General features: G+C 38.1%; 1 protein-coding gene across 1 annotated transcript in view; it reads left to right on the top strand.

The window, feature by feature from the left end:
- NR5A2 (nuclear receptor subfamily 5 group A member 2) overlaps nucleotides 1-13,050 on the top strand; it is an 89,082-nt gene extending 76,032 nt beyond the window's left edge. Inside the window, exon 7 of the mRNA XM_026087906.1 lies at nucleotides 12,341-13,050. Coding sequence (XP_025943691.1) covers nucleotides 12,341-12,588 — 248 coding nt within the window. The 3' untranslated portion in view covers nucleotides 12,589-13,050. The remainder of the gene's footprint in view (nucleotides 1-12,340) is intronic.
- The last annotated feature ends 796 nt before the right edge of the window (nucleotides 13,051-13,846 follow it).

Genomic DNA, 13,846 nt, shown 5'->3' with positions numbered 1-13,846 from the left:
ATGTATATCCATTGTCTATCATGGCTGCAGGATTATAGAAAAGTGATATTTCTTGGGCTAGACATAACATGCAGGAAAAATAACCTTTAAAAGTCAGAATTTCAGATTGCTTTTATGATTTTCATAGTACTAACTCGTACAACTTTTTCCATAAAACAAAAAATAAAGCAGAGAAAATTCATTCCAAATGGTAACTCACAATCCTGTCCATAAATAAATACCTACAGTGGGGAAAATGCACCCACTTTGAAGGGTATAGCGAGATCTAGCTATAATTGAACTTAATCCAATGACTGTTGATTTCAGTGGAGGAGGAACTAAAAATCCTTCCAGACCCTGAGTAATAGAGGCAGTATCTAAGGGCAGATTCAGTGAGGTGAGTCAAGGAATTTGGCAGAGCGTCCCTGGGAGCATGAGGGTGCTTATATCACCGACGGTGTGAGCCCAGCYGGGGAAGAAAAAGTGCAAACGTCGGTGGTGAGGTCAAGGTCCCACATACTACCTAGCATGCCCTGTCTCTGAGGGCTGCAGGTGAAGAGAAGCAGACACTAGAAACAAAGCCCTCTTCTAAATGCCTCATCTTCTAAATATTATTCCCCCCATACACCCACACCTACACTTTTAGCAGAACATAATTATTAGAAAGGAAAGAGAGTAGATCTAGGTTCTGAATTCCTGTTGGATTTCCTGGATGACATTAAATCAGTTATTCTCTCTGCCCTCAGTTCCTTATCTGTAATGTAGGTTTAAGAATATTTCCCATGGAATATTTCCACACTTCTCTATGCTATCTATTTAAATGATCAGTAATCATGTTGCAAGATGGACTTTCAGGTGAATTTTTTTTTAGCTCTCTTATCTGTATGTTTAAAAGGTAAGCAATGCAAATGTAGAACAATTGTATACAAATTGTAGTCTTTGGGAAAAAGAGTCAAAAGGCAGATACACACCTGGGTACCTTTCTTTAGTGTTTTCTGCATGCCAGCACTGACTCTTGCAAAGTGCCAGTGTTGTTGCAGACATCACTGGTTGAAATTGGCTTCTGTCACTCATATTTTCCAAACCATTTCTGTAACTAAGCAGAGACATAATAATATCATGTAAAAAAAAAAAAGAAAGAAAGAAAGAAATTTGCAACTTTCATTCAGATCAATAGGCAATATCAGAAACAATATGCTTTGACATACTGCAGCAGGGAATTATTTACCTTAATTATGCTTAGTGTCCATGAAAGCCAGACTGGGAACACCGGAGAACAAAGAGTTTCTTTTTCCCACGTAGCAGGCAGCTTGGCTCCAGTGTAGWTGAGAACTGCTGGGAGGCGTGAGGGCACTTCGGCTCTGGGCCCGTTCACTCCCCTCGTCCTTCTGTGAGGAGCACCAACACGTCTAAGCAATATCCATGGTCCTTCACAGTCATGACAGTGATTTGATGACTGATGCACAGTTCCAAGTGTGTGGTGGCACCAAACTTATGAACACTTTTCATCTAAGCCAGCAGATTTTTTGTCAATGCTAATCTGATACAGAATAGAACCTGTATCTTAGAGATAAATGCCCCAATGTGCCATCCCTGGTCTCACAAGCTCTTTAGTTATAATGCCTACATTGCAAATAATTGTAAAAGCTAGCAGCAAAGTCCGGTTCTTGTAAATAAAAATAGTAAAATTCAAATGTTCAGCTAATAGTAGTCACGTGTTCATTACTACTGTAGTTACCTTGGACAATGCTGCTTAGTACGTTAGGGAACCACAGCAACTGCACACAGTAAATGTGTTCTGAATACACCTCATTGCACTTCTTTAATAAAGCAGAGAGGTAATGCTGCTGCGGTTGAGACAGGAAATGGTGGATTCCTTTGGTCAGGATCTTTGTAGCTCCTTTTGCAAAGTGTGTCAGAACACATAGATCAAAAAAAAAAAATCACATTATGGATTTACTGTCCTTCACATACAAAACACATATCCTCAGGCACGTGAATGAATTATCAATTTACATGCTGTCCAAACATTATTGATAAGGACTTGGCTTTAATAACCTCATTGGAAAATCGGTTTGACAATAGATTTTTGTTTTGTTCTGGAACCTGGCTAGTTGTTCTTTGAATTATTTTCTTTCACTTGGATCCCTAGTCTTGTCAGGTCTCCGTGAGTAAACGCTAAGGCCAATTCACCAGCATGAGCTTGCTGCTGTCTAGGGTCAGGCCATAAAAGTGTCCCATAAGCTACTCTCTGTGCCCACTATACTTTGGTTGCTCCAGTGAAACCACTCTATTCCAAACAGGATTAAGCCCAGCAAGCCAAGGTGTGTGCTGGCAAAAACTCATCAAGCCACATTGTATGTATTTTTTCACTTGAATTTGAGTGTATCTTTAATCACATTACTGGGGTCAAAATGCTCTGTAGCTTTCAGCATTGAGCAACTAAATGAATGGCATTTTGCTTTATATTGTCTAAACAAAAGTATACAAGAAAATGGTCCTTTTCTCTACTTCCCATATCTTACGTAGGCATGGATGGTTACCTTTTTCATGTTCCTTCTCAACTATAATCGGCTTCCACTGATATAACTTTGTTCAGTGAAAGAACCTGATCAGTTCCAAGTTAGCAGAAATACTGGCACATAAAACTAATGAAATCATACATAATGCTGATTTTTTATTTTTTTGAAAGCAATATGACAAAAAAAAGATTGACTGATTGTCTCACAGTGAGTCTATAAGGCAAAAGTCTTAAAATTCTAGATTATTTGTCAATGACGTTGACAGAAAGTCATGGCACAGTATTAGTATATCAGATTAGTATATCACTAAAACATCTTTGCTTAACTATATTTCCTCCTTCTAAAGACAAGATACTGTAATAATTTCTGTTCCTCTGGGACTTTGGATCTAAACAGAAGGATAAACCCAAACAAAATTCACTGAGTAATAAAAAAGTGGTATGAAGTTCTACTCTTATCTGTAAACCACCAATAATAATATAATTGGCTGGTCTAAAATTTTTAACCAAGTTCAAAAAAGTTTGAAATATAATAATTAAATGCAAATATAGTTCTGATCCCAAAGACCAGAAGAATGCCTTTAAGCTAGTATTTATAACAAGAACTATTCAACTGAGCTCTCTTGTAAATTTTATCATACCTGAGGCAGTTTTCCTCAGTCGATTAGCTGGAAAGCTGAATTTATCCTGAGGCAAACCAGACATCTAGTACAGGCTAAATTCAACTACTGGAGCTTAAATTTGGCTTAATATATCCCCACTTGGATCTGCCTGTTTAATTCTCTTTCATATGATAACATTGGTTTATTCATAGTCTGGACTTGCCACCTGAACAAACTGTACCTCATATCTTATTCTAATGGAATAAAAAAACTTTGCAAAAACCACAAAAGTTCCTGACTGAAAATCAAATGCAAATTTGGGATTAAAAACTGTTTTGTAAAGTGACTACAAGATTAGCACAGAGAGATTTTTCCCCTAAGGAACACTGCTTTTTATGATCATGCATTTTTTATACTCTGCAGAGACAGATGGGCTTTATAAAAGGATACAGCCTGCTACTCAAGAGGGTTTCAGTGGCAGCTGCACTTCTGTGCTTTAACCACCATAGAAATTTATATAGGATATTTTTTAAGAAAATATTTATATTCCTTCTTTTAGGACTGTATCACCCCTTCGTGTAGTTCCAGTGATGGCAGCAGAAATACCTCCGAGATTAATCTGGCCCCTTATTCCTATTTTAAACAGCACTTGAGTAGTAGGGAAAAGGGATAAGGGGCAAAAGTATAGGTAATGTTCAAACTTCTCATAAGCACAAAGGTAAATAGAAGTCCAGTAACTCAGAAAAGTTGCAAGCATCTAAACAAAAGCAGAGCAAATATGTTCTAGAAGAAAAGGAATCTTTCAAAATCTCCCATTCCTCTTTTTTTAAATATTCAGCTTCTTCTCAGCAAAATAATACATTGTTCCATGCTCCCCTCTACATTATAGTGTAGTGTCTGCTATTGCTAGTTATATGTAACACCCTTTCTGCCTCAGTTCATTACTTCAAGGATTTTGTATGATGTCCCTATCACCATTCCCAGGCACTTCATAAATATTTATGATATTTTAAACTATTCACACCCTACAAATTGTGGATGTTGACAGCCAGATCCCTTGAAACACCAGCAATCCTGTATTGTCCATATGCTATTGAAGATTAAAAAGACATTTCAAAAATTAACTGGGAAAACCACTTGGTCCAATAAATTTACTATTYGTTCGTATTTTCTTAACTCTTTTATCAGAAGCCTTATCTTCTGCTTTTATCAAATGCGATGCTTTTTTCTGGTAACTGTAACTGTGATTTAAACTAATGCTGTGGCAGTAGATTTGACTACTTTCAAAGTACATATTTTAACGCCTCCTAATATTGTGATATTTAGCATACTAGTCTTCTTCTCTGTGCTTATTCCAACTAAATATTCAGAAGACAAACCCAGCCCAGGCATATACTACAGATCTGGGATTAGGTGAGGAGGCAGGAAAAGCAACTTCTGGCTCACATTCTTTCACAAATTCTCTGCCCTAAATCACTTCAGCCCCAGTTTTTCTACATGTGCCAGAATACAAATACAAGCATGACACCACAGTATAGTGGTTAGGGAATTCCTTCCTAGAAAGGAGAGACTTCAGCTGAGTCCTTTTTTCTAAGACTGAGCTGTAGTTTACTTTAAGCAGTCACTAGATCAAATATACAAACAACCCTAGAAGCAGGAACTAGAAACCCATGTCAGCCCAGGCAGGTTCCCTCACCGCTAGCCTACAAAGCCAGGCTATAAAGCTGGCTTCCAGCCTCTTGCATGCTTTTCTCTGTGCAGCAGCACAGCCTCAACCTGAAGACAGCTGCATACCTTCACTGAGACCAGTCACAGTACTAGCTACAGCTAGTAGGGGCTAAGACCGCTCTCCAAGGAGGTAGGAAACTCCGATTGCTTGGAGGATTTCTTTGAAGACACAACAGAGGAACAGCACTGGTCTAATTCCTGTTCCTCTGTTGCATCTTCAGAGGAAGCAGCAGCTACTCTTGTGTGTGCAACCTAATTCCACCGGTGAATGCTAAGCATGTATGAAAATGCCTATAGAATAAGCTGGCAAGTGATAGACAGCTGGGCGAAGCTATGAGCCAAGCAACGTGCTGCATAGCTCATCCAAAACAGGGGCAAGCCTGGGACATGAGCAGGGACATAACTCCAGACATTCAGGAAACTTTCAAAAGTAAAAGAAAATAAAGTGGTCCTAGAGTTTAGGCATCACTAAGCTGAAGAGATGACTGAGCAAGTGGTCTGGAATCACTGATTTGGCCTTCGGTGCCTCTAGTCCACGCTGGCCTCTTTGGGACTGGTCCATAGTTTCTTTAACCAGCTCTCCCAGCTGGGTCTGCACGCCCTTGGTTGTGTTATTGTACTTAGCCATGCTTTTCCCTCATGAGGCTCAATGAAAAACGCTGGACTTTGTATTTAAGGGTGCAGCTGGCCTTGAGCTTTGACTCAGGGYTCTTCCTCAAAAAGTGTCCTGGCTGGATTCTGTTTGTATCGTGTTTCAATGACTACCATATCACGTACGCATTATTGGAAGTAATAAGGATGTCGGTTCCTGGGGTGCCAGGATGAGAAGCAGGTGGAGATTTGTTTGTTTGTTTAACTTTCAAATCAGTAAAATCATCCTGAGCTGTTGAAAATCAAGCTGTTTTATTTTCCTGAGTAATCACCAGTGATAAAGATTCAAGAGATCAAATTAGGCTTTGCCCTTTGTCTTCACTGGGATTGCATGAACAGAGGCAACTGGAATCCAGTAAAATAATCCCACAGTTGCACAAGGAGAGGAATCCGGCGTATTGCCCCATAGCTACCTTCTCATTGCAGAGCTAACAGAAGCAAAAGCAATTATAAAATTATTCACAAAAGTAAATAAGCACGATTCTTAATAGAGATAAGAGCTGACTTGCTGAGTAAAAAATTGTCATTTTACAGTCATTTGGAAATAGAAAAATATGCTTCAGTATTTTAAATGCACTACAAAGAAGCCTACCGCTATGAAACAACATCAAAATGTGTTTAAATTGAGTTCTGAGTTGGTCTGAAACAAACTGAAGGTCCATCAAGATTGAATACTGAGGGGATGAAATAGGATTCAGACTAAGAATTACAGCTTGTTATCTCATGAGCATCTTATTCTGGCTTTAAAAAAATACATCATTTTGCCTAATACTTATGCACAAATTAAATACATTGCTATAGCAGAATTTAATCAAGATTTTCAAAACAATGTACTCATTATCTGATGTTATGTTCAACTGAACATGAAAATTACTTTATGACCCTAATAAACAGTCAGAGTTTGATCATTATACTGTTATAGATAGCTCAGCCACTGCCAGAAAGGAATCCTTCTAAAGACAGGAAAGTTTTCTGTGCTTTCAGTTTGGACTTGGGAATCTTAAGAAAATGAAAGTGATTGTTGTTGTTATACGGTAAAGGTTTTGTTTCAAGTTTTGGAAAGCGCCAAATACAGCACCTTACAACTTATTAACAAATAGATCTATCAAAAATTGTTTCCCATGCATTTTAAGTAAATAATATTCAGCATAAACTTGCTCTAATAAAATCAAGGAGAATTTTGCAATAATAAGCTTAACTTTACCATAAATCTCCCTTCATTATAGTATTTTCTCTGTCAAGGAGGCTTAGATATGGCATACGTCTGCTTTGATGACAGATGTGCTATATTGAACTGTTTTTGTTACCATTAGTTGCAATGAAGGAGAATTGCAGGTAATCTTCAGAGACTGGCAGTTTGTCAGCCATTACTACTCTTGCTCTCAAAAAAATTTTTTTTTATTCACATGTCAAAATCTACCTGTTTTTTTAAGTCCTGTAACCTGAAAGGTTTGCAGGGCTAGAAGAAAGTGGACAAAGGAACTAGGAAAAACTGTATTTGAGAAAAGAATTGTTTGGTAAGGTTCCTCATCCCAGTTCTGGGCAATCCTCCTTCTTCGAATTATTCTGGGGAAAAAACCTTCATCACTATTAACATATTTCATTTTCAAGGTCAGATGGGAATTAGCCTCATATCAAAGCCCCTGACTGGAACCTTAACTTCAGGCTACAGAGGCCCATTGTATTTTTACCTGATAAAACAATTTTTTTTTAATTGGAGGCAATACTTTTTATTAAGCCAGTCAGTCTGATTGGAAAAAATAGACAAACCTCTTAGAGATCAGGCCTGAAGGACACCCTGGTGAAAACACAGTCACTAGAATTTGGAATACATCATATTTTTACCTACACCTGTTTGAAAGTCATTCCAAAGAAGAGCTGCTAAATATTTGGGGGTGGTTGGATTTTATTAAAATCCTGCATATTCCTTAAGTGGGACCTGGCTCAACGTGCCCCTACATTTTCTCCTCCTTTCAGGGATGGGAAGCTAGATCCTGGCTCAGTTTCGAGTTTTATTGCCTTAAGTAGCTATATGACTTTTTCCAGTCTTGTGAAACTGAGAAACTTGTCCCCACGGAGAAGCCTAAACATAACCTTAACTCATCCTTGCAACACCAGGAGCTGCAGTGCTGCAAAATCCATGGAGGGAGCTGGAACGATGGGATCTGTGTCTGTACCAGCCCACTGCTTTTCATGATCCTGGAAGGGGTGTCTGATAGAGGAAATGTGCAGAAAAAGTTAACCAGCTTTCTTTGGAAAATATTTATGCTGCTCCTAAGGAGTTACTATTTTTCAAATTTAAATCGCTCATTCTCTTTCATTTTTTTTTTTCAAAATTCCCAGACCAAGGGAAGCTCTCTGCAGATTAATACACCACCAAATTTTCAGTATTTCATGTTTAGAATATGAGAGGGAGAAAATCTCTCTGAAACCTAAATATTTTCCCCCTCTAAAGACCAGACCCATTTTGGGGAAAAATATGCAAAAATGTTCTCCACAGGCTGAACGTTGTACACAGTTTCAGCTTAAAGCACAGTTTTATAGCAGATGTATAAAATAATCAAAATTGGGGGGATTTGTGGGAACAGTAGGAGATCTTTACTGTGACTACAGAGCAGATACTGACACATTGTAATAATGTTTTTGTCTTAATCATCAAAAGTAAGCAACAGAGAACAAAATTCTTTGTTTGACAGAAAAGCAATTGCTATTTCTTGTAAAACATATAATATATTCCAGAAGACCTAAGGGTTTACTCTCCAGTAAGGATAGAAAAAGATGAGTTCCCCACTGTGAGCTCACAGTAAGGCTGTTTCATGTAAAAAGTTGGTAATTAGTCCCTGAGTGAATAAAGCGGAAGAGATAAGAGACTGATACTTACTGGAGCAACACAAAACGCTTTTTCTAGCTGCTAGGATTTAAAGGGTGTGTGGGTGGGAGGGGGAGACCTGTTCCTACTCATTTAGTTTACAAGCCTCTAAACCTTGAAAACTGATTTCTTACATTAAGCCTAAACATGTGTACTTTAAATTGTTACTAACCGATGTAAAGATTGATAAGAGACATTCCAATCCTAAAAAGCAGTCAGGAATGAAGAATRATGTGAGAGCCTAGGAGATCGCTGTGCTATACCCCACTAGTGCATTTCAAGCTCTGTGTACACCCCTGCCTTCAGGAGAATTACGCCATCGCTACTGAGGTTGCACCAAGTTAACTTATTAGTGTTCAAACTACCTTTATCCAAAAGGAAATATTTGGAAAGCTAAATCATGTGCCTTTACCAGGCGTTATTTCATAAATGCCAAGAGAAAAAAGAAAACCGAAAGCATAGGAAAAACATCTACTTACAACTCAAAATTATTATTGAATATTTGTAACATTATCAGCTAAATACTAAGAACCAGAAGTGAAAACTGTGTAGCATTCCTGTTCCACCTGCAAAAGTCAGAGCTACTAGAAATATTTTAATATTTACCACGCCTTTATATTTTTCCTTCATTATTCTTCATCTTTAGAACTAGCCCACCAATTTTGGATTCTCTCTCAAAAATAACTACATTATTTATATAACAATTATGTGTTAGTCAAACGCCTTTTTTAAAAATACAAATATCTCTTGAGAATTTGAGAAAGCACAGTGGAGCTTTACATAATGTTCTCTAGTTAGCACAGATCCTCAGACTTCTCTCTTTGAGTTTCATCGCTTGCTTTACTGCAGCATTTGTTGGTAATGTATGTGAGACGAAAGCACTTACCAAAAGGCATTTCCAGAAATCGTGGTGACTTTACAGAGACTTCATGCCAAAAGACCTAGCTGGTGCTCAGGTAGTCTCCACCTTCCCGCTATTGCGGCTGCAGTCCTGCTGCTGTGACCTGGAGAGATCGACACGCAGATGAATTGTATAATGATGTCCTAAATCATAATCATTTGAAGTATGAGTAATCTGATTCATATAGAAACAGCCAGGAAAACTCAACATATTTTCACTGTGGTTGACTAATAACATCTTGTTTACAAACACCTGATCCTCACTACAGTTATCAGGAATTTATGTAGAGGAATTACATTATGAGTGTTTTCTCAGTCTGGATGTGGCATGGGAAGCCCAGAACTATTATGGAGGTTTACTATTACTGTTAATTGGAGTTATTGTTATATGACTTCAGTGCTTTTGTTGCCATATATGAGTATTTCCACTGAGATGAGAGGGAAAAAAACCCACAGGCATTATCTTCCCCCACTCCCATAGTTTTGCAGCTTCCATGAAATTCTACCATGCGACTTAGCTAACAAGCGCACTGCAACACCTACACAGCTGACAGGTACACCAACCGCCAGAAGCTGCCGATCGTGTGTATGGCAGTAATATAGATAAAATATTATGCCTCCCTTTGACTTGACTATGATATGGCTGCATGTGGAGACAGAAAGTATCTCTAAAACATACATTTGAATTCACCGCTTTTGCTGGAAACTACAGAAAATTTGTGATTCTCAGATTTTGTTTCTACTTGATCTCTAGTAAGAATTGATTTTGTGATGTTGCCAATAAAAATATATCCCATGCAGTAACATTCAGAAAGAGAGTAAAAATGAGAGTGAATCTGTTCTCCCAAGAAATCAGCACAGTTTAATCTCAGAACACGATTCAAAGCAGACAGCCAGCAATGGAAAGATGCCTACTCAATTTAATGGGGTTTGAATCAGCTACCAGTTTCTAAAACTTTCTGATGTTCAAAGTTACTTTTAACAGAAAAAAAGTTTGAGATACCAATTCTAAAATCATTATACATATTATCTTACTGTTTAACACAGTTTAATCTTCAGCACAGTCACTACTTGTCTGTTGTTTGCCTGCCCTGTCTGTGGGAATTTCTGATGCTCATTCATGATTGCATTTTTCATCTGAAAGCAACCTATTTAAAACAATAGTGATATTTGAGACTTCTTTTCGTAAGAACTTTATAAAAACATGCTTATAACACCCAAATTTTAAACCAGATTACACACACTACAAAATACCTTGGTAATTTTATGTAGCTACATTTAAAAAAAAAGTTATATTTTGCGTTAGAAAAGGTCCAGTATAATGCAACAAAAACACGATTATCCAAAGTAACTAGCAAAAAACTTTGGATTAATGAGTTTGAATAGCTCAGGGAGCTGGCAGAGCAGCTTTGAAGTTTCCAGTTCTCCTCAYTCCCACTCTGAAAAATGCAAAGTTCAGATACTTCTTTTTGGACAGCTGTTGCAATTTAGGTATTGCTAGTGTGTTCCTTAAGGCCAGATTGCAAAATCCAGGCGAGGTTGTGCCTGTGGCTCCCAAGCGACCAGCACAGCTCTGGAGACCCAGTCAGTCCTGGAGCTGTGCGTGCTGCTGGAGCGATCCCTGATCTGCCACTGAGATCCTTGGCTCTCTTCCTCATCCCCATCCCGAGGAAAATGTTTGCCTTCTTCAACCATTCCCCTAATTCTCCAGCACACAATTATGTGCAAGAACCAATATTTGCTCTATTTAAAGCACTCCTAGAAAAGGTGCAGTTAGACCCAATTTACTCAGCCTCCCAGGCCACTGATGGGTTGGGAGATCAATGCATGTTCCTGGTTTACAAACGAAAAGACCCGATTCCCCTCCAGTTACATGCTGGAATTTACAGTGAATCAAATTCTGCTGAATTGCCTAGCACCTGTGCTCAAAGAACCTCCAGAAAGGGGCAGATTTATCTTTATTCAAAGGGAATTAGCAGAGTAGCCATGCTCAGCGTTGCCATGCTTCAACATTACAAGAAACTGTTACAGTAGTATATTGATGGTATAAATGATCAAACATCAGCGAAAGCAAGTTCTCCCAGCAAGAACACTTTGATCACTCTTTTTGCATTATAGCAGCACCCTAATTTGCAAGCTTTGGAATAACTTCTGCATTCTTCAGACATGACAAAAGAAAGATGCCACCAGAATAATTTTGCAAAGTATATCAAATAAGAAGTTGTTAATATACTGGCCTTTATCTCCAACTTCAGCATTTCTGAAGAAGCTTGGAGTTGCTGTCTAGGAACAGAGGCTAATCAAACAGAGGCAGCATGAACAAACTGTACCTGCTTTGCTGATGTAAATGACCCTGTTGTCCAATATCAAAGAAAATCGGTGTATTGGATTTCAGAAACCATATGCAGGTTAAAGGGCACCGTTCTTATCTGGTATTCCACCCAAAGGACAATGATTTCATTTTATAAAGATCATTAGTCAGTGAAATATATATTTTAGAGAGTTTCCAGTAGGGGAGATTATTTTGGCAGTCACTGGAGTGTACCAGATGGTTCATTAGCATAGGCTAGACAAGTCAGAGGCTTTCAGAATCATTTAGAAAATGTCAAACAGAAACAAGAACCTTGTCACTTTTTATTAGAATTAACTACATCATACCCTGGACACAGATTTCACCTTGGGTCAGAAAAATTAATACAGAATTATATGAATTGTGTAACACACCAGGTTAAAGATAGGGCTTCCTCTCGGGACTCATTTGCTAGCAATATATTATGGTCTTCTACTTTAGGAATCCTCAACCTTTCTTTTTGTAAGATATGAAAAGAGCTGACCTTGCTCAGACTCCACTGGTGTCTAATTGATTTGAGGTATATGCAGAATCTCAACAAGACACTCCGCTAAAGCTCTTTTGTGATCATTTTCCCAGGAAAGTTGGCAAAAGGGTTCACTGAATATTCAGCAGCTTGTAAAGTATGCTTTTGTCAGGAGGAAAAAAAAAATGCATCCATTTAGTAAAACACTGCCTTAGTAAAAAGGAATTAAAATGCAACTCAACTGTTGTTACTTTTTTTTWTTATTATTATTCAGATGTCAAAAATCTTGAGAACTTCCAGCTTGTGGAAGGTGTTCAGGAACAAGTGAATGCTGCTCTGCTGGACTACACAATGTGTAATTACCCACAGCAAACAGACAAATTTGGGCAGCTTCTCCTGCGACTACCAGAAATCCGGGCCATCAGTATGCAGGCTGAAGAATACCTCTACTACAAACACCTGAACGGGGATGTTCCATGTAATAACCTTCTCATTGAGATGCTGCATGCAAAGAGAGCATAAATTATACCCATTAGAGCTTCTGCTTTCGAGGAAAAAAAATATACTCTGAACTGCTCCGAGCAACACTAATTAAAATGTGGTTTTAAGACTTTGCAAAATGGTATAATAATCAAATACTAATAGTAAATAAGTGATGTATCAGGGTATTTGTATTGCAAACTGTGAATCATATGCTACACATCCCCAAAGGAATCTATATAGGACTTTATACTGGCGTGAAGCGAACTTACCGAGTGGATACTATCACCAACGTCGACATGAAAAAAGACAGAATGATTCTTGTATATTTAACTCTGCTGATTGCCAATATGAAGAAATTTAGGAAAAAAACTGATCCGTATTATTGAGCTAAGATAGTGGGGAATTTGAGTGCACTAAATTCCTTCATTGTATAGCAGTACTTCTCAAACAGTTCTAACAGATGCAAAACTGCATCTCCAGCATCTTCTGCCATCCTTCCAAGGACCCAACACTTACTTCTTCGGTGAAAAATGATGTGGCAGCCGTTCAACAATCTGTAAGAGAGAGCTGGAGTAGGCCACTTGCTATACAGCATCGCCACCAAATCATACAAGGCTGGTTTTGAATGTCTGTCTCTCAGGCCTGCAAATAGATACTATGATGAGTCTGTTAACAAGTTAGCTTGGCATTCTTACTATGTTCTGAAGTTTGTTTTGTCACGTGTTCATGTTGTTCGGTCAGGCAGTATCCCTCTTCTGCTACTGTTATAGGATGGCTATCAGGTATTGAAGATAAATATTGCAAAAAAAATTTGTCAATTCAAACACATGCTCAGCTAGTGCAGTGGCTAAAATACAGCCCTGGTATATCTTCACGGCTGTTTCCAAACCATATCAGAAAGGATAGCTTCTGTCACAAAAAAAATCTTTTCTAGAGCTCCAAATACTGNAAAAAAAAAAAAAAAAAAAAAAAAAGAACTGAAATTAGTTTAGCTATGCAAGAAGAGACAAATCAACTATATGAGCTGATGATACCACAGAGGGAGCTTATTAAGATCTTTAAATTGACAATAAGGAAGAAAATGAATGTCAATTCAAAAGTCCAATGTATAAAGCAACATTCTTTTTTAAGTTAGGCAATGCAGATCTTTTACACAAAGAAAGAAGAGTGATACTGCCATGGCTATGTAGGCCAAAGTCTGCTGCAGAACAAATATTGGAGAAGAACAAACAATTCTCTCTCTGTCCAAATGAAGATATCAGTATTATAACATGTAGTGCCACAGTTCTAAAAGTCT

This window comes from Apteryx rowi, unplaced genomic scaffold (assembly GCF_003343035.1).
Source record: "Apteryx rowi isolate R43461 unplaced genomic scaffold, aptRow1 scaffold_74, whole genome shotgun sequence".
NCBI classification, from domain to species: domain Eukaryota; kingdom Metazoa; phylum Chordata; class Aves; order Apterygiformes; family Apterygidae; genus Apteryx; species Apteryx rowi.
Note: the sequence above shows the minus strand (reverse complement) of the source record. Positions and strands in the feature narration are given on the sequence as shown.